Source organism: Tamandua tetradactyla, chromosome 6 (assembly GCF_023851605.1).
Source record: "Tamandua tetradactyla isolate mTamTet1 chromosome 6, mTamTet1.pri, whole genome shotgun sequence".
Lineage (NCBI taxonomy): Eukaryota > Metazoa > Chordata > Mammalia > Pilosa > Myrmecophagidae > Tamandua > Tamandua tetradactyla.
The window spans coordinates 3,016,136-3,037,184 of record NC_135332.1 but is presented as its reverse complement, the minus strand read 5'-3'; the positions used below and the strand labels follow the sequence as shown (position 1 = coordinate 3,037,184).

The 21,049-nt window shown below is 42.2% G+C and overlaps 1 protein-coding gene and 2 long non-coding RNA genes across 17 annotated transcripts in view; 1 reads left to right on the top strand and 2 right to left on the bottom strand.

The window, feature by feature from the left end:
• LOC143686962 (uncharacterized) overlaps window positions 1-869 on the bottom strand; it is a 47,419-nt gene extending 46,550 nt beyond the window's left edge. For 10 of the 14 annotated variants that reach the window (XR_013177326.1, XR_013177330.1, XR_013177337.1 and 7 more), the window contains exon 1: window positions 148-725. This is a non-coding gene — a long non-coding RNA (uncharacterized LOC143686962). Of the gene's footprint in view, window positions 1-147; window positions 726-756 lie in introns of those variants that run through there. The other 4 variants (XR_013177333.1, XR_013177335.1, XR_013177332.1 and 1 more) reach the window with 3 other exon arrangements.
• A 116-nt stretch (window positions 870-985) lies between these two features.
• On the top strand, window positions 986-4,313 carry LOC143686961 (uncharacterized). 2 transcript variants are annotated; one of them, XR_013177324.1, is made up of 3 exons: window positions 986-1,331; window positions 2,961-3,110; window positions 3,843-4,313. It is a non-coding gene; the product is annotated as an uncharacterized LOC143686961 (long non-coding RNA). The 2 variants fall into 2 exon arrangements; XR_013177325.1 differs by having other exon boundaries at window positions 3,840-4,313.
• A 2,045-nt stretch (window positions 4,314-6,358) lies between these two features.
• Window positions 6,359-21,049, bottom strand: part of ITGB3 (integrin subunit beta 3) — a 61,866-nt gene continuing 47,175 nt past the window's right edge. The window contains exons 11-15 of the mRNA XM_077163466.1: window positions 19,688-19,910; window positions 17,958-18,058; window positions 15,834-15,953; window positions 11,013-11,179; window positions 6,359-9,461 (exon numbers count right to left, since the gene is read on the bottom strand). Coding sequence (XP_077019581.1) covers window positions 9,393-9,461; window positions 11,013-11,179; window positions 15,834-15,953; window positions 17,958-18,058; window positions 19,688-19,910 — 680 coding nt within the window. The 3' untranslated portion in view covers window positions 6,359-9,392. The remainder of the gene's footprint in view (window positions 9,462-11,012; window positions 11,180-15,833; window positions 15,954-17,957; window positions 18,059-19,687; window positions 19,911-21,049) is intronic.

Genomic DNA, 21,049 nt, shown 5'->3' with positions numbered 1-21,049 from the left:
CAGTGCTTCCTTCACAAGCCACCCCACTCACTCTTGGCGTTGCTTTGTTGACCACAAATGGCCATTATCAGCAATTGCAGACACAACTTCATTGCATCTACAGCTATTTAAGAATGTTCAAACACTGATCTTATCACTCTCAGTTACCATCTGTCAAACTGTGATTGAGGCAACATGCACCTCTTGCAAGAATCTGTGAGGTGGAGGCTTCTGCCAGGCCCTGCCTTTGTGAAGGTGTCGAATTTTTCGGGAAGAAAATAAGTAGACGTGAACAAGTAAAGGACACGCAAGATGAGAATACTCGAACGAGTTCCAGCTATATGCTGAAGAAGCAACGATTCCCCAGCCACGGTGACCTCATCCCTTCTATAACCGCCAACGTTTCTGAAGTTTCACGGGCCCTGGCGCCAATCACCCGTACCGTCCCGCTAGGGCACGTCGTCGTCCATTTCTAGAACCTTCGCCCCATCGCTGCCATTGTTCTACCTCGGTCCCTCGCACCGTGTTGCGTTCTCCGTTCCTCAGTCCCATCGGCTCTTCCTTCACACCTCAGCAAGTCTTCCTCCCCCACCTCCGGCCCCCTGAGGGATTCCATTATGGCCTGTGCTGTGGCTCCCCGAGCTGCTGCCCAGTCCCGCTAGCTCCAGGCCCTCAACCCTCCCGACACTGAGCGTTCCGCGCCCGGAACCACACGACGCTCGCGCACGGCAGCGTCCGGCACCCCGCCTGAGGAGGAGGCCCCGCCCCTGGGGTCACCTGACCAGCCCGACGCTCCGCCCACCGAGCCGCACGCGCGGAGCCGGCGGGGAGCTTGGCCGTAGCCGCTGCCTCGTGGCTACAGGGTCGCAGGCAGCGGCTGAGCTCGCCGCCGCCGCCGGCGCGGTGCTGACTGGGTGACGCCGCGACTGCTCCCCCCGCCCCCGTCCGCTTCTCTGTCCCACCTCATAAGGGCCTGTGACCTCACGCAGCCCCGCCCGGCCCTGGAGTGAGCGGCGGAGCTTCTTGCTCGCCTTGCGTCCCGCATTCCCGTCCTCGTTTCGCCCTCCACCCTCCGCTCTTACTCTTCCCCCCGTCCTGTCTATTTCTCTTGGGGCGCTGCCCTGCCGTCCTCTGACCCCACTTCGGTTGTGTCTTCTATTCATCCTTTGAATACCTGCTGTCCTCCCTTTCCTCTGAAAGGTTCCATCCTTCTTGGTTTCTCCTACTTAATTGTGAACAGCATCCGACTGCTTTGCTGAAATTTCTTGCAGGCTGCCCTTCGCTGGAAGAGACACTGTTTTTCTTTGAATATCAACTTTTCTGTTTGTGCTTCCTGTGGATAAATGATATCGGTGTGTGAAAAGGCACAATCCGATTTCTTTTGAGGCTTTATGGATGTTCCTGGCTTTTCCTAGTTATCATGTACCTAAAATGTGTAAATCCGATAGGTAAAATTAGTCATTTTTGAGATTTGCTAATTGATAGTTGTAAAATTTTGTCAAGCAAAGAGCGTTTAAAAAATATTTCCCCCCCAAAGCCAGTATTTTCTTTCAAACATATTGGTAAGTTTGAATACTTACCAAGAGTCCTGAGCTCTCCATAGGACTGCATGAACTTTAGGGACAAATCTAAATTCAAACCCTAACTCTGTATACTATATGAAGTTGGGCAAATTACTTTTATTCTCCCAGGCTCAATTTTCTCATCCTTCTAGGGGTATGAGAATTCAAAAATGTACATGTAGTGTTCAATAAATGTTATAATGTTTAAATCCTACCAAGATAATACTGTGCTCGCTTGCATCTTAAACCCTGCTCTGTAGGCATTATTTTGTAATTTGAAAATGTATATGGTTTGTCTCCCTAGATATCCTATAAGCAATCTGAGTGCTGAAACTTAATCTTTTATTTTTGCAAACCTCCCCCTCCTCACCTCTATTGATAGTCAGCCAAGTTTCCACCTACCTAGTGGTAAAGCATCAACTTCTAATGTGTAAGGTTCGTGATGGGTTCAGTCTATGTACTGATCAACATATCATGGATGTTCCACACATCTTTAATAATTGTGGCTGTTGAGTATGGAATCTACTCATGAGTTAGTTTCTGTGTTAGGCAGTTTCACAGACTCCCAAAAGTTCCAAAGATATATTAGTTAGGATTAGAATCTTTTACCAATTAGTGAAAATCCCTAAATAACAGTGGCTTAAGCAAGATAGAATTTCTCTTTCATATTCAAGAGGTTCAGAAAATCACTCCAGTGCTGAAATTATGTATAATGCCATAGTCACAGGGACCTAGGCGTCTTCTGTTTTATCGCTCAATTAGCTTTTCTTCCAGTGGTGATTCAAAGGTGGTATCTCAGAATACCATTCAATCAAACAGAAGACCCTCTAAAAATTTTAAAGGTGTGTCTCACAGATCCTCTCAATAAAACAAGAATTTTTAAGAAGCTTAAGGTGGTTGTCTTTCAGTGGAAACCTAAAGTAAAGAAAGTCTTACCTCAAAGAGATTTGTGGGAGTGACCTTTGTCTCATGGACTGAATCCCAGGGTGAGTCCCAGGAGACCCACAAAAATTTTAAGAGTATTGTGTTGTTAAAAATACTACCCTATGTGGACTGAAAGATCACAAAATGCAAAGAGGCTTTTGGATCCCCAAACTTCTACAAGCAGTAATCATGCTGAAAAAACTATTTGGGTGTGAACACATGCTACCTTTCATGAAAAAGGAAGGGTGACTCAGAAGGTGAGTCCAAGAACCCAGAGGTGGGGGGAGCACAGAAACTAAAAGTCTTAGAGAGTTATTCCCAGGCCTTAAATATGGAATTGCAAATCTGTACCAAACTTGATTTCAGAACTGCTATGGACTAGTAACTTTTTCAGGCTTCCTTTTTAACCTGTTTGGGACAGAAGTGTCTGTAGAAATTATCCTGTCTCAGCATTTTACATTGGGTAATGGGAATGAATATTTCTTTTATTCACAGGTCTCCAAATTGAGAGGTACTATATTCAAGGAGTTGAATATAAGGAACTACGCCCAAGAAGCCTCATCTATCTGGCAACTATTTAGATGAGGAGATTCTAGACTTTGAACTCATGCTATAATGGGATTAGACTTTGGGGATTTGGAGGAGGTGAGTCCCATATTTTGCATGTGGGAAGACAATAAATAATTTTTATCCACATAGGGGATTGTGGACATAAAAATATGTCCACAAATTCTTTGATGTATGTTTCCTCAAGCTGCTATAACTAATTACCACAAAGTTAGGCTTAAAACAACACAGATTTATTATCTTACATTTATGGAGATTCAAAGTACAAATTGGGCCTTATGGTGTTAAAATCATAGGCTATGTTCCTTCTGGAGCCTTTAGGGAAGAATCCCTTCCTTGACTGCAGTTCCTAGAGGTTGTCCATGTTCCTTCGCTCATGATTGCATCACTCCAACTTCCTATCATCATAGTTCCTACTCTGACTCTCACTCTACCTCCTGCTTCCATCTCATAAGGACTTTCTGTGAATACATTGAACCCACCCAGCTAACCAGAATAATCTATGTCAAGAATCTTAATTTAATTACATTGGCATAGTCTTTTATTTTTTTTCCATGTGAGGGAATATCGTCATAAATTTTGGAAATTAGAAGATGGACTCTGGGGGGTGGAAATCATTATTCTACTACATTGCTCATCCCTTTAAGAGATGGTGCTAATTTCCCCTCCCTTTGAGTGTCAGCTGGATTTAGTGAACTACCTCTACATAGAATATAACAGAGGTTAAGCTGTGTCACTTACAAAACTAAGTCATAAAAGGCATTGCAGCTTCCTCCTTTCTCTCTCTTGCATTACCTGTTCTGGAAGAAGTCAGCTGACATGTGGTGAGGTCACTCAAGCATTCCTATGAAGATATACAACTGTTGAGGAACTAAGGCCCATTGTCAGGAGTGTGTATGGAACTGTTTCCTGCCAAAAATCATTGAGTAAACCGTATTGGAAGAGACTCTTTCAACCCCTTTGAGTTTTCAACTGACTGCAACCCTGGCCAACAGCTTGGTTTCAATCCCAAAAGAGAAACTATGAACCAAAGCCAAGCAGCTAAGCCATTTCTGAATTCCTGATCATAAAAACTGTAAGATAATGTTTGTTGTTTTAAGCTGCTAAATTGTGAGGTAATGTTATACAGCAAGAAATAACTAATACAATTCTATATTCACATCTTAATTCACAGTAGCTGCTTAAATTCCAGTTGTTTCCTCTATATTCCATCCTGTGGCAAGGAGGAAGGAGAAAAGAAAGGCATGTTTTCACCCTTAAATGACCTTGCTGGAAGTTGCACACACCTTTCATTTATATCTCACTGTATATGAGATGGATATGGCACACTTAGCTGTCAGCAAGCTAGGGAAACAGTATTAGGTCTGGGTGGCCAAGTGTCTAAGTAAAATATAAGAGTTCTATACTATGTGAGAAGGGAAAAACAGATCCTGTGGCACAATTAGTATCTCTATTATAGTAAGTGGCTATAAGATTAGGAAAAGCAAAGTCCAACATATACCCATTAATTTTTTTCTTAATGGAGTATTTCCATTGGTCAGCCAAGCAATATTTGTACATCCATCACTCTGACCCCCTCCAAAGAATCATGCTAATTTATGTATGAGTCACTGGAAAACCAAAATTTTACTTTAGGTAAAATGCAATCATCAAACTTTTTTCTTCTAAAGTTCTTTTCAGGGACACTGCTAACGAATCATTTACAAAGGTTTTGCCTAAAGGTTCTTAAATTTCCTAAATACTGTTTTCTATATGTACTTTTGCATATATGCTTTTGTATATTGTTAGATAATACACAGCTGATGAAAATTTCCTCTATGCAAGGGGTTGGAATGACATCACTATGACCTTAGGATTGCAAAGAAGGCAATCAAGTTCCAGATCTCTTAATTTTCCTTCCACGTGAAACAGTTCTTTATTAGTCACATTAAGATGTCTAAAAATTTATTTAATATGAGTAACCCTGATTGCAAGCATCTAAGATTGCCTCCTTGTGTTTTAGCCAAACTAAAAAAAAAAAAAAAAATGAAGATAATTTCCAAAAATATGTTGTATTACAAAACCAAATTATTTTCTCAACAAATATTTATGAAATGGCTTACTTTGAAAGCATGTCGTTGCTCCCTATCTCAGTATGAATAATTGAGTGCACTGTAATTCCCCAGCTATCTGCTTGTGACCAGTCCCAGTGGTCATTAGAGGGCTCTGTTACTAATGGAGCTCAGCCTACAGAGGCCAAAAGTTAAACAATTACAAATGTGATTTGGCATATAGCTTTTCATCTTAATTTTCATATTAAATCACCAGTCATTATTATGTAAATAAACCACAAATGTTCAAATATAAGGATTCAGTTTGTGTTCATTTTTATGATTATGTGCTCTGTACTGTGTACAGAAAATGTGTATTATGTAAGGAATTTAAGACTCAAAGGCAAAGTTTATTTACATGTGTTCTATAAAGTGCTTTAATCCCACACTGTCAATGCTCAATAAATTTTAAATAGCAAAAAGTGAAATTACAAATTCTAAAGTCTTATTATGGCATCCTATAGGATGATAATGTTAATAATTAAGATTTCAACCGCATCTCATGTGAATAAATTCTGTAAGACTATTTTGCTTGTAGCTTAATACACATACACAATTTCTTAGGTGCCTTATCTTGTAAGGTTTTTTTTTTCCCCATGATTCCAAGCTATTCCTTCTTTTAGGTTTTCAAGGGAATTTGTGGCTGTGACTGAGCCTCAAAAGCCTATAATCACTTACTTAGAAAATGGACCAAAAGTAGATTTGGGTTGTGTGTGGGTGGATATTTGGCTTCCTGAATCTATCAGCCAAGACATGTTGTTAACCATATAGTAACTGAACTAACTATAACTTCTTTCTAAGCCAGGATATGTGCATGACTCCTTAAATCAGTTGTCAAACGAGCATGCATCAGAATCACCAGAAAAGCATAATAAAACACAAGCACTGGGTCTCATCCCCCAATTTTCTGATTCAGCAGGGATGGGGCCTGAGCATTTTCATTTCTAACAAGTTCCCAGGTGATAATGATGCTACCAGTCCTCTTACCACTTAGAGACCTACTACCTTTAAAAAGGTGGACATTATAATGATCCAGTAAAATCTGCCATTAAACTTTTGTTTTACCAATTCATGTTTCCTGCCCACAAAACCTAAACAAAATTAACATTCTGTTCTGTTGAGGTGGCACAAGTTCCTAGCTAATGCCCAATTAAAAAAAAATGATTATCCCAAACTGTTAGAACAGTAATAATCTACTCATTTTGAGAATGTTATTATTAAAGAAAAGCTCTGGATTCTGAAACTAGCTTCAGTCCCCATTAGTCACCACTCTGTTAGATTTGGAAACACGCTAGTTCTAAAATAATCATTCTGTGAGGCAATGACACTTATTCTTTTCACCCAAAGGAAACAGAAATAAAAACACAGGAAGCACTGGGCAGCCTGAGGCCCATTCTTTATGGGAAGTAGTTTTAATTCACTGTTGCACAACTCAAACAGAGGAGCAGTTACAAAGTCAGAAAGGCCCTTATGTCATTTCGACCAGGAATACTTAACAAAGATAAATATCTTGAAATCACAGATGTTCTAGGAATGTCTGGGAAGTGAAGAAATGACTCCTTATGTGACAACTTGTCATCCAGAAGTAAGGGATGTTCAAAGATGCCCGTTATTATCCACAGACCCTGAGACTGGACAAAAAATAACCTCCAAAAGAGCTGGGCGAAAGGAACCCACTTGGGCTGAGTTGTGTGATGCCAAAATACTATTTCGATGTTAACCCTACATGACACCAAATCTGCCTACTATTTGATATCTAGTGAGCATAGCTAGGGGTTATTCTGACATATTAACAAACAGCATTGGTTTTCAAGGTCTGATAGAAACTCAGACAAGATTCTTACTTTTTTTTCTCATCCTTTGGATACATTTTCTCCCCCCTTTGATATAGCTTCTTCACATAAACCATCTTGTCTAAAGAAAGTATGCCACACAAAATAATAAAAATAATAACATGGAAATAATAATAAAAATAATAACAACATGGAAAACGTTCCACTACTACTCTATTGGATTCCCTGTCTCAGCAGCCAAAGGTTATAGTTAGGTCCAAAACTTCTTGGGCTTACTATCATCCTCACCCTTGTCCCCTTTATCCCTCTACCACATCTCCATCCCCATCAGTAAGGGGTGATCCATGGGTGAAGTAGACGTCCCGTCATTTACCCTGTTCCGAATTCCGAGGCTTATTCTTAATGTTATCACATGATACAGAATACAAGTTTCAGTGACATCTTATGGATTTCTCTTCCCTTATACGTGGATGCAAATGTGCAAAAGGAACTAAGAAATAAAAGCTAAATGAAGCTTAAGTGCTACATCAGAAGATGTAACTGCTAACAGAGGATGGAGGAGAGGTTCTGTGGAAGGATAAAAAGAGACTTTTTCATTGAGAAAGTGATATGGAATGACATCTCCTCTTGAGAAATTCAAGTCTCCCAGATTTTCCAACTTAAAAAACAAACAATATCAACATACCGCAGAATCTTGACACTGCATGTTTGATGCCACAGTTAAATCCCAGAATCTTAGAATGTTGATACTGAAATAGACCCCCAAGCCTATCTGTTTTCAAACTAGAAGGCTAAGACCCCAGAAGAGAAAAATGACTTGACCTAATTAATGCTAAAGGCTCCTTAGCTGCAGTACTGAGGCCAGGACTCAGATATTCTGAGTTTCAGACAACTGTTTATAGCTCTTTCTCTTTCATGGAGAATGTTGGGGAACCTTCTGATGACTTTTAATGTTGGGTGAATATAAACAGCAATTAAGTAACTGCTATTGCCAGGAGGGAAAAGAACAGCTCATTTCCTTCCTCCTCGGGAAGGTCCAGTACGTCCACATGTCCAGCCCCACAGGTTTCCATGATGAAGAGCCTTTACGGACCCTGCAGCTGGGCAGCAACTTACTATAAACGATGCCAAGTGGGAGTGTCTGTAACAAGCTTGAGTCTGTGTGGTTTTTTATACTCTCCTTTCTAGTCACCAAGTAAAATTACAAATATAAGGCAAGTGTATTTATATACATACTCCTTGAAATTACGCAAGCCATGTCATAGTTTCAGGTGCCCCAATAAGAAAAATAAAATACAGTGGTACTTGTGGCCTCTCAGATTAAAGACTAAGTTAAAATGTGGTGGTCTAGCCCATAAGAGAAGAGGCCACACATGCTGATACAACTGGCCCATCATTCCATTTTTTCCCAGTAGGCTAGGAGAACCACATAGGAATGATTCCTTCACAAGACACCCAAGAGGTAGATAAATGCAATCAGCCCCATGGATGGATGAAGTACACAGAGGTTGGGTATGTGGTAGTGCCTTGGACAGGGGCTGAAGGTCTGAAGAGTCAGGGTCTGGCTCTAACCTTTTTTGGAGAAAAAGCTTTTGGTGATGAGAGAAATCCCCACTATACAGCAAATGTCTACATCAGTGAGAGGACCAAAACAGGAGGTAAGGAAATGGTGCTGGTCTAAGGGTGACAAAGTTTTTCTAAAAGAACCTCCAGGGAAGAGCCTGCAATAAGGCAAATCTGAAGCTGACTGTGACCGTGAACTTGGGGACACTGGCACGTCCCCCTAGACCATGAATGATCCCTTACTCCAAACAGGTCAAAGAATGAGGTGGTAAGGACTTTCCTTATGGAAGAACCATAGCTGCACTGACGTGATGGCAAAAGGCACAGGCAGCAGTGATGGTTCAGCCCTGCCCTGGCTCCTCCTTCAGTCTGATGAGGGAAGGAAAGGGAGATGGAGAACAGGTGACACAACTCTGCTGCAAAGCACAGCAATTCCTCCCAGAGCTGCTGAGACTCAGTCTCGAGAACCACAAACGCATCCTCAAGATAGAGCCAAGGCTTGTCATTCCTACCTCTGGAATGAGAAGCCTCAGCTCTGCCTTTCTGTTGGGAAGAATGGCCCGACAAGGAAAGCTGGCGTCTCACTGAGGTAATGAAGAACACCTGCTCAGCTACAAAGGTCACCCTCAAGCTAAGCAGGAAAAATCCCTGCAGGAGGCATTCTGAGGACAAAGACTGAGAGGCTCTCCTTAGTCAGGAAACATCCCATGTTTTAAATTACATGCTCCCCCAATATGCAACACATTCATACATACATATCCACAGACACCCATACTCCCACATACTGACATTCTCCAGCCCACCCCACTCCAAGCCTCAAATCCCACCCCACAGACACTGTCCTCTGTAAACATAACGGGAGAGACTCCTACAATCCTGGAATAGTCTGGTAATACTCTGAGGACGACTGCTTGTTATGAGGCACCCCGGTAGGTGATATTGGTGAAGGTGGATGTGGCCCCTTTATACAGTGGGTTGTTGGCCTGCAGAGAGAACAGAAAAGTATCTTACAGTGAATTCCTCAAAACTTTGCTGCCCTGAAAGTTAAAATTTCATTCGAGACGTTTGCCTGTATTACACTTCTCTGAAATATATCATCAGTGAAGCAGTTGAATCCTCATTGAATCCATATATTTGGAATGGATACGAAATAGGACACATGAGGTAGAATGCCATCCTGCCACTAATTCTAAGGGATTAAATTCAGCCCATCACTCTTTAGTGATCCCAAAACATTCTGGAACAATTTTTAGCCAATCTCTCCTATTCCTCTCTCTCTCTCTCACATTCTCTATTTTGCCCTTCTGCCCTTTTTTACCGTCTTTATAACACTGCTAGGGAAATGTAGCCAGTGGTGGGAGACAGCTTTTGCCCAAATAATTCTTAATTTGTTTTTCATTTCATTCTTTCGAGTACTACCCACAAACCTTCATGTTATCAGGGGAAAACAGCAAGCCCCTCACTAAGTTTCTCAAATGATTTTTCAAGATAAGGTGAAAAAGGGTGTGACTGTCGTTAATGGTAGTTTAAAAAAACCCAAGGCATTCTCGCATGCCTTAGAGCTTCAAGATATTCTACATTGTCCTAACAGAAACATCCTAGTTTCTTGGGACCCTTGGGTACAAACTATGGAGTCATGATCAAATAGGAACAAACTTTCAGACTGACTCTGGCATTCTGGGAGTAAACTGCCATTTGGAACATCCAGAAAAAAGTTAAAATGTGGAAGATGAGCCAAAGGAGAATAGAGTAAAGCTAGGTACATAGTAGCTCTCAGTAAATGCTTTGTTTGATGGGACTAAATTAGTGTAAAATGCAAATGCAGGGAAGTAATAGTGCAGTCTGATTTGGGAGCTATCAGCTCATTATTTGAGGAAAAAGAGAAGGATAAGGGAAATGCCATCCTGCCACTTTTCTAAGGGACAGACCCTCAAAGTGATTCTTTCATTAATCGGATTTCCTCCCACAATTGGACAAACCACTTAACTCCTTTGTGCTCAGTTTCCTTATCTGTAAAATGCAATTATCATAATACCCACCACTGGGGTTGTTATAGGGATGAATTAAGTTAATAAGTTAAAAGCACTTAAACCAATTCCTGGCACATGGTAAACTCTCAATAAATGTTAGCTATTATATTTTTTCAATTTGTGATGGACTGTTTGGGCCTTTATTAGTATTTAATGCATTATATGTTCAATGTAGGATTCTCAAGTTTGTCCTCTTCCTCAACTGGAGAATAAGTTTCTTTTTCATGTCCCCACAGTGTTCAGAACAGAGCTGGGCACTGTTTGTGCTCAGTCAGTACATATTGACTTGGCCTGTAGTCACCCTGTGGTTGAGGGAGAATCAGGTGGTTTGCAGGAAGCTTAAGGGCATGAGGACAGTCAGATCATCTCCCAATTTCCAGAACATAGGCTGACTGGAAAGCTATGGTGCTTGCTGCACCTGGTCACCCTGAGCATCTACTGCTTCTACAACAGGCTCTAGACGTAATGACCTAAGAAAACTCCCAGCCCAGCCCGGTCTCTTACTGTGTCCCATTTAGCTCTGGCTCGTTCTTCCTCAAATTTAGCAAACTCCTTCCGGTCATGGATGGTGATGAGGAGCTTCCAGATGAGCAGAGTAGCAAAACCAATGAGCAAAATGGCCCCCATCACTGAAAGCAGGACCACCAGGATGTCAGGGCCCTTGGGGCACTCTGTCAGGAAAGAGCACAAAGTGAGTAAAGCAGGAATTACTTAAACTGGCTATGATTAAGGTCTTCTTAACAATGTAATGAAGTACTGGAAAGTATCTGAAGGAAACAGGGGTACCTTTAAAAAATAAAGTAAAATAAAATAAAAGCATATTTAGGACAGCAACAATCTACACTGAGTGATTATAACCAGAGGTTGTGAGCTGTGAACCAGGCCAAATCCAGCCCACTCAGTGTTAGTTCACACAAGTGTTTATAAAAAAAGCTTGATTTTGTTGCCAACACTGAATAATCAGGAGCTTTTCCTGCAAAATTTCAGATTTCTCTTTATCTTAAAAAAAAAATCAAAAGATCTTAAAATACAACCACATTTCTGCATGACAGCAACTGGCTAGAGATGAGAAGCAGCTGCCCATTTTAGATGGGGCACATGCTCTCTAGTGTGTGATAGTCCTCACCACTCTCTCTTTTCTCCCCAAAACCAAGGTAAAGTGTGACCTGTCATCATGTCTCAAGTACTGTGGACCCTGCAAGCCAGACTGCCTTGGTTTGAATCCTGGCTTACCACTGACTTTGCTACGTGATCTTAGGTGAATTATTTTGGGCATCTGTTTCCTAGTTTTCCATTTTTTAAATAAATTTAATCACATCCACCTCAAACACTTTTTATGAGGAATAATCAAATTAATATATTTTTAAAATTCAGAACAGCCTAGCATAGGGCAAAGTGCTCATGCCAGCTACTATTATTACTGTCATCATTAGATCTTCTCACTAATTTGCCTACCTGGTCCATGTAGGCACTTGTGTTTGTTACCCTGGTTCAAATATTTACTTCCCTGAGGTCTGGGAACCCAGTGATGTTTTTAGCATACTTAAAGACCAGGCGGCTTGCCAGCCATGACAATATTTTGGGTTCTTTCCCAAAATATTTAGTCATGTAAAGTCCTAATCTTACTGAAAGCCAACTTCCGGTTCAACCTGAGTCAACAATCAACACAGGCAGAGGTGCCTCACCCCTCTAAGGGCCAAACCTGAGTGTGTCCAGTAAACTCTGTTTCCCATAAACTGTGGAAATCTGATGGGTGGCCTCACTCAGTTAACCCAAGTGTTATGTAACTAGGTGTTTGTATATATGAGTTTGGATGAGTCTAGAGAAGGGGGTCCCACCCAAACACACACTGTCCCTCAACTTCTTCCCTAAACTCACACCCTACATGCACCATACACTGTGCATAAGCAACCACCACCACAAAACCAAGTGGATTATTTCCCAACCCACCAAATTACAACCTCTGTCTATAATCAAAGGAATGCCTGGAGAGAGGCAGAGTGGTTCTCGTGTCTGAGTTCTCAGAAGTGGAGGGCCCCAGTTCTGGGAAAAACGATTTCGAATTCTCATATCTCAGAGTAAAATTCCCTCAACTCTGCATGTTAGTATGAGAACAGGTAGAATGCCAGAGGTTTTCAGGGAAAAAAAAATACTGTCAATCTTCTCTCTTGAAAGGGGTGGATGTCAGGCTTTCTGGAAGCAGAAGACAAGATCAAGGTGTCTCGAATTGCTAAAAACATCTTGAGGAAAAAAAACGAAGCTGGAGGTCTCGCGCTGCCTGACTTTAAGGCATATTATGAAGCCACAGTGGTCAAAACAGCATGGTATTGGCATAAAGATAGATATATCGACCAATGGAATCGAATAGAGTGCTCAGATATAGACCCTCTCATCTATGGACATTTGATCTTTGATAAGGCAGTCAAGCCAACTCACCTGGGACAGAACAGTCTCTTCAATAAATGGTGCCTAGAGAACTGGATATCCATATGCAAAAGAATGAAACAAGACCCATCTCTCACACCCTATACAAAAGTTAACTCAAAATGGATCAAAGATCTAAACATTAGGTCTAAGACCATAAAACAGTTAGAGGAAAATGTTGGGAGATATCTTATGGATCTTACAACTGGAGGTGGTTTTATGGACCTTAAACCTAAAGCAAGAACACTGAAGAAGGAAATAAATAAATGGGAGCTTCTCAAAATTAAACACTTTTGTGCATCAGAGAACTTCATCAAGAAAGTAGAAAGACAGCCTACACAATGGGAGACAATATTTGGAAATGACATATCAGATAAGGGTCTAGTATCCAGAATTTATAAAGAGATTATTCAACTCAACAACAAAAAGACAGCCAACCCAATTACAAAATGGGAAAAAGACTTAAACAGACACCTACCAGAAGAAGAAATACGGATGGCCAAGAGGCACATGAAGAGATGCTCAATGTCCCTGGCCATTAGAGAAATGCAAATCAAAACCACAATGAGATATCATCTCACACCCACCAGAATGGCCATTATCAACAAAACAGAAAATGACAAGTGCTGGAGAGGATGCGGAGAAAGAGGCACACTTATTCACTGTTGGTGGGAATGTCAAATGGTGCAACCACTGTGGAAGGCAGTTTGGCGGTTCCTCAAAAAGCTGAATATAGAATTGCCATACGACCCAGCAATACCATTGCTAGGTATCTACTCAAAGGACTTAAGGGCAAAGACACAAACGGACATTTGCACACCAATGTTTATAGCAGCGTTATTTACAATTGCAAAGAGATGGAAACAGCCAAAATCTCCATCAACAGAAGAGTGGCTAAACAAACTGTGGTATATACATACGATGGAATATTATGCAGCTTTAAGACAAGATAAACTTGTGAACCATGTAATAACATGGATGGACCTAGAGAATATTATGCTGAGTGAATCCAGCCAAAAACTAAAGGACAAATACTGTATGGTCCCACTGTTGTGAACGGACATTCGAGAATAAACTTGAAATATGTCATTGGTAACAGAGTTCAGCAGGAGTTAGAAACAGGGTAAGACAATGGGTAATTGAAGCTGAAGGGATACAGATTGTGCAACAGGACTAGATACAAAAACTCAAAAATGGACAGCACAATAATACCTAATTGTAAAGTAATCATGTTAAAATACTGAATGAAGCTGCATCTGAGCTATAGGGTTTTTTTTTGTTTTTGTTTGCTTGTTGGTTTGTTTGTTGTTGTTGTTTTTTACTATTACTACTACTTTTATTTCTTTTCTTTATATTGACATTTTATATCTTTTTCTGTTGTGTTGCTAGTTCCTCTAAACTGATGCAAATGTACTAAGAAACAATGATCATGCATCTATGTGATGATGTTAAGAATTACTGAGTGCATATGTAGAATGGTATGATTTCTAAATGTTGTGTTAATTTCTTTTTTTTCTTTCCGTTAATAAAAAAAAAAAAAAAAAAAAAAAAAAAAAAAAAGATCAAGGTGTCTCTGCAGGGCCCTCTCCACCGGTGGGGACCAGAGGGGGGGGGGGTGCCTAGGGTCAGTTAATTCTGGGTAGTGTTGGCAGATTTACCAAACAGAAGTACAGGATTTTCAGTAAAATTTGAATTTCAGATAAACAATGGAAACTTTTTAGTATAAGTATGTACCAAATATTGCACCAGATCATCTGGCAACCCTTACTGGGAGTGACAAGGGCCCACATCAGGGACCCGCTTGTTCAATGCCAAATCCTTTGGCAACACTCATTTTACTGCTCAGCAGTGGCTCTGCCATTCAAAGAGAGTATCCATAAGGGCATTAATTGGGGAAAGGGAAGGAAATAATCTCCTCCCATGCTCTGGTACCCCAGCTGCTTTATTCTACGCCATGCCAGAGCCCCTGGAAATGGAGTAGAGGAGGAGAGGCAGAACCCTGGATGTATAAGGCAGCAAGATAGAGATCTGGGTTTCTGAATCCAGGGTCCCATCTCGGAGGAAGGAGTCTACTGGTAGGAAGTCACAAAAGCTACCCAAGCAGGGGTTATTTGTTACCCTCCAGATTACCCATCACCTTTGTCCCCAAATCTTAAGACTGTAGATTCCAGTCTCAGAATATCAAGGCAAATGATTTTGCTAAGGGATATAGCAGGATCATCAGCAAGGATTGTTGTGGCAAAGAAATGAAGTAATGTTAAAGCCCAAAAGCAAAGACACACCACTTTTTTGAAAAAAGAAGGAACAAAGGTGCAGAGAAGGTAGATGCGGAAGACTCCAGGTCAGGGTGGTAAGAGAAAGCAAGTCAATCTGTTCTGTTGGTTGGTGTTTGGGCTCGTCCTGCTTCCGGAGAACACTGAAAGCGAGCACTGCCTTTTCACTGTTCAGAGCAGCTCGGGGAAGTGCCTCAAATGCATCATCATAGCTTGTGGTGAACGTGATAAGAAATCAACATCCGGAACAATTAGGCCTTCCTCTAAAACATCAGGTTGGCTGCTTCTGGCAACCATCTCACTAGATGGAGTAGATGCCTTAGGCAAAGAATTTTAATTCCTTATTTTGTGTGTCACCTCAAAAATGCCATGATATATTTGTTCCTTGGTGGGATCCAAATCAATCTCCTCTCTCTCCTTCCCTCTCTCTTCATCCTATTTTCTGTTCTCCCAATTAGGAAATCGCTTCCTTTCTAATATTTTTATTACCCAGATGATAGGCTCCACCTTATCACCTGTAAGGCCAAGCTAAACCTGGCTGTATAAGCAAGCGTGATGTAAAAATTTCTGCCTAGTGCAGTTCTCTATCTCCCTGGGGGCAGAGGCAGGGGGCCTAGGGCTCACTCACCTGGCTCTTCTACCACATACAGGATGGACTTTCCACTGGCATCTTCATAATACTGGAATCTGACGACACAGTCCTCCTCATTCTTGTAGGTACAATTCACTGCATCCTTGCCAGTGTCCTCTAGAGGGTGGGAGGAAGAGGAATGAAAAATGGGTAAATTCCCAGAAAATGAGCCACTTCCAAAGCCTAGTCATGAGGCTTATGGGAAAGTATGTGCAGGAAACCTTAAGGCTGACATCAGACATGAAGCCTAGATTTGAGATGGCTGCTGTGCCTGGGAATTGCTTTCAGATGACCCTCACTGCTGTGTTTTATCTCCCAAAAGCCCTTTTTGGTTTTTCCTTTTTCTGGAAGAAATGTGATATAACACTGTTACACAACCTGGTTCAAAACCCAGCTCTACCACCTACAAGCTGTGTGATCTCGGCTAAGTCACCTGACCTCATTGATTCTCTCTTTCTTCATGTACCCCCATCTCACAGGGCTGTGATGAAAATCAAAACACAGAAGTTAAACAGTACCTAATGCATAATGGTTGTTCCCTTTCCTCTCTTTCCTTTTTCTTTTGGCTCAATGATTCTCAATAGTGTCCTTACTCAGCCCTTACCTTCCTTCCATTTCTGGTTCTGATCCTGACTCTCATCATGTTTTTCAGACTTCATCCTTCCAGATTCTAAAACCTGTTATTCTGCCAGTGAAACTATGGGTTACCCTCTATAGGCTGCTCTATACCCTGCACAGATGGGTAAAACAGATACACAATAAGATTAAGCAAAGTCACCAAGGTCATGCAGGAAATAAGGGATGGAGCAGAACTAGAACATGAGTCTCAAAATACATCCTACAGACCTGACCTCAATAAGTCTCCAGTAAACCAATGGTACTGCAGTACAATGGGAAGATAAGGTGCATAGACTTCTAATTTTAACTCATAACTTCCTTGCTTGGACAAGTTACTTAACTTTCAATTTCTTCATCCACAAAATGAAGACCATAATAATGCTATAGTTCTACTTCCCTGGGTTGTTGGGAGATAAATACAATGTGTATGAAATAAAATTTATAACTTTTATAAGCTATAAAATTCCATACAGATAAGCATAATATAATGATTACTATGAAGGGGATGGGGAGAATAAAGTTTTATCAACTAACTTGCAGTACTAGGTCTAGATCATAAAAAATACCATAGCATCTCAGCAGCCTCTCTCCTCTGAGCTAATCATAGCAAACCCAGTCTCCTACAAAGGACAAAATGCCCTTCAAACTCTATCTCCACCCTTAAATCCAGTGATCTCTCTCTTTCCCATAAAACACCCCCACCCACACCCAGAAGCTGACTGACTTATCGTGTTGTATTGTGGCTCTCAATGAAAATATTTCCTGCCTTCATGGACGATTGCTATCTTCAGAGAGATTGAAATCTCCCCTGCACCATCCAATGAGTAGCTGGTTCAGATAACCATATCAGATGTGCTGACAGCAGCAAAGATCTCTTTTTAAGTCAACACTAAGTGCAGTCCCAAATAATTGCTAGCAAGAATTTTGCTGCCCACTCTTTGTATTTCTATGTCTTGTTTGAGGTGCAGTTGCTCACAACCAGAAGGGCTTTAGGATACAGATTTTGGTGACAACTACCTAAAGGTGGAGATTGGCCTCCAAACCAGTAAAGCCATATACCTGGGCATTGCTTAACACCAAAGGGGTACTTAGTAAATGCTTACTGACCTAGTAAGTTAAGATGATCACCATTGTGGGCAACCATTTCCCAGTTATGTGCCTGAGTTTATTTTTCTGTAAAAAAGTATGTGGTCATCTTTTCCTTGTGGATGTAGGGTTAGGGTTGTCTGATTTACAAACACATGTTATTTGCAGAGCCTTGCTGAGACTATGGACTCTGGGAAGCAAAAGGCAAAGGGACTGCTGAGCAAATTAGAAGAGGCTCAAGAACATTCTCAGGGAAGTAAGCTTTTATTAAGTGCTCACTGTGCATCAGGCCTGTACAGCCTTCCTATGAGGTAGGCATTACTATTCCATTTTGCAGATGAAAGTTGGAGCAGTTCAGTGATTGAATGAGAAAAATTGGAACTTGGTACGTGTGACTCTAAGACACACTGAACTTACTAAGCTCCTTCACAGGCTCAATCTCATCACGACAGTAACGACTGCAGGTATTTTTCTCATGCAGGACTCCTCGGTCAAACTTCTTACACTCCACACACTCCCTAAAGGAAAGAGGGCACAGGTTTTAAGGCAAGGGAGGTACAAATTGCAAGTGTCTCCCAGTACAGCTTTGACCTCCATAAACCCAGTAAACTGCTCTACCTGAGAAAAAATTTATCTGTAAGATTGTCATAGTCAGGTTCATGTGTCAGCTTGGCCAGGTAGTGGTGCCTGGTCATCTGGTTGGGCAAGCACTGGCCTGTCTGTTGCTGTGAGGATATTTCATGGACTTAAATTATGATTACGTTGGCTGCATCCACAGGTGATTGTGTTTGTAATTAGCTAAGGGGAGCGCCTTCTGCAATGAGTGATGCTTAATCTAATCACCAGAAGGCTTTTAAGGAGGATTCAGAAGAGACAGTCACTCTTCCTGCCTCAGCCAGCAAGCCTCTCCTGTGGAGTTCATCCAGAACCTTCATTGGAGTTGCCAGCTTCACAGCCTGCCCTATGGATTTTGGACTCTTTTCCCATGGTTGTCCAGTCAGCCTCTCCTGAGAGTTCACTGAGGAACTTCATCAGAGTTTCCAGCTTGCAAAGCCCTATAAGACTTTGGACTCTACATTTCCATGGTTATGTCAGACACTTTTATAAATTTTATTTCTACAGATATCTCCTGCTGATTCTGTTTCTTTAGAGAACCCTAGCTAACACCAAGACAACTCTGGGGGCTAAGACAGTCAACTCTGGAGTTCCAGGGTAGGAGTTTCCTCCTCACCAATAGGTAGGGTGTGGCAGCCAAAGGCCTCATGTCCTTCACTGAACTTCTTCATGCCCCATCCAGGGCATGAAGGACGGTGAACCCTACACCTCTTCTGGGAACCTTAAAGTCAGAGCCAGTAACGTAATTTGGGAGCCCAGTGAAAAATGAAAATGTGGGGTCCCATATTCAAAAATTACAAAGAGTTGTCAGGGGCTAGGGAAATTAACTGCTTAATGGCTACAGGTTTTCTCTGGGGATGATGAAAATGTTCTGGAACCTGATTTAGACAGTGGCTGCACAACACTGTGAATATACTAAATGTACATTGTACAAAATGCCACTTAATTATACACTTTAAAATGGTTAATTTTATATTATGTGAATTTTATCCTTAAAAATCTTTTTATTACTAAGTATTTCAAGGCAGTGACAACAGAGCATTAAACCAAGCCTGAGGTCCTTCTAAGGGGGGCTCTGTGGGACTGCACAGGCCAAGTCCTGCTTAAACCTGCTTAAACCCTGGCCCCCAAATGGGTCTAGACTGGTGAAGTTTCCATGATTCACAGAGCCCTTCGTATCTCTAGTCCCCATACCTCCCACAAAATCAGAACATCAGCATCAGAGAGTCCCACAGAATTTACCTAGTTTAGCCATCCTCCCAACTCAGAAGTATTTGGAATGTCACCCTTAAAGAAGGGCTTCTCCAGCTAGAGTCCTGGTGGTACTACTTGGTCCCTCCATGGTTAGCTCCACCTCTTACTTCTCCAAATATTTCAGTAGAAAGAGCAAAGCCAGGTATTTGGCTGGGGCAGACTCAGCTCCCTAAAGCTTTGGTGAGTAAGAGACAGAATGTGGAGAGTTGGGGGACTCTAGTCTGGTGGACCCTCTCCCACCTCCCAACCTCCCAACTCTCTCCAAGCAGCCCACTCACTTCTTAAAGGTGCAGGCATCAGGGCAAGTGGGACACTTCTCGCAGGTGTCCCCATAGGAGCCTGGCTGGATGCAGAGGCAGCTGCCGCATTCGCACTTTCCCCGGCCACTGCACAGCAGTCCGTTGCTGGACATGCAGGTGTCAGTGCGCGTGGTGCAGTTGCAGTAATAGCCGGTCCAGTCAGAGTCACAGAGGCAGTCTCCACAGCTGCACTGGCCATGGCCTGAAAGCACACAGCCCAAGGGGGAGGGTCAGCAGGTGAGGTCCCCACACCCTCATGGCGGCGGGCTACAAACAGCCCCCCTGCTCTCCCAACCAGACAGAAAATGATCTTCCTGGTTAGCAAGGAACTGGCTCACTTCCAAGGGGTGCCCTACCCAAAGGGGACAAACTCAATTCCCTAGGTGTCCCAGGGTATGGTAGACTTGGTCTGAGTGACTGTGAAACAAAGAAGTCTCAGAAACCAAAGACTCTTCCTTTCTCCCACTCTCTCTTGCCCTCTCCTGGAACCCTCTGCCTTCTCTGTCAGCTCCTAGTCTGAGGACTAGAAGCAAGTTCTTTAGTTCTGCAGGCTGGAACAGCACTAAGCCACAACCCTAAGCCCTAGCCAGTCACTCAGTAGCCTTGATGATATGACCTGAGGGTGGCAAAAGAGCTCTCCTGGGTCCCCAAACTCTCCCATTGACCTGACCCAGGGATGCCCCCTCTCCGACCTGACCTGAGAGGTCTGCTGTTGTCGTCACCCAGTTGGGTTGACAACAAAGACTTCAGTTCAGACAGGCTGGTCCCCTCCTACTAACAAAGCAGTCAATGTCCATTATTCTGTTTCTTAAATCAGCTACTTGTCATATTGCTAAATGAGAGGCAGGGCTGTGAGGGAGCATACACAGGAACATTGTATAGAGGGGGAATGGAGGAATGGAGGGATCCAGAGCCCTGGGTTAGCCAAATGCCCAGGAAGGGAAGGGATACCTAGGGTGTCCTTAGTGCAGGGCACCCTCAGGGCAGAGGGAAGGCTCCAAGAGCCCATGGAGTAGGCCATGGGAGCCAAACTAGCACAGACAACAAATCTAGCCTACCTCATGACAGGCCAAGGGACAGGACTGTCAACTAAATCCCATGAATACCATAGAGAAAAGAAGTCAGAAAATGAGAGAAACTAAATGGAAAGGAAGAAGAGAGAAAAAGGAGAGAGCAAGTCCTACAGAGTTACTAGCAATGACCCTGGGTACCCCAGTGGCCTCCCCCAAGCCTCTGCTGCTCATCTCTGCTTCTGTCCCTACACTCAAAAGCTGCAGAAACTGACTATGGTAAATAATATACTTATGATAATGTTTCAGCCATTGTAACAAAGGTACCACA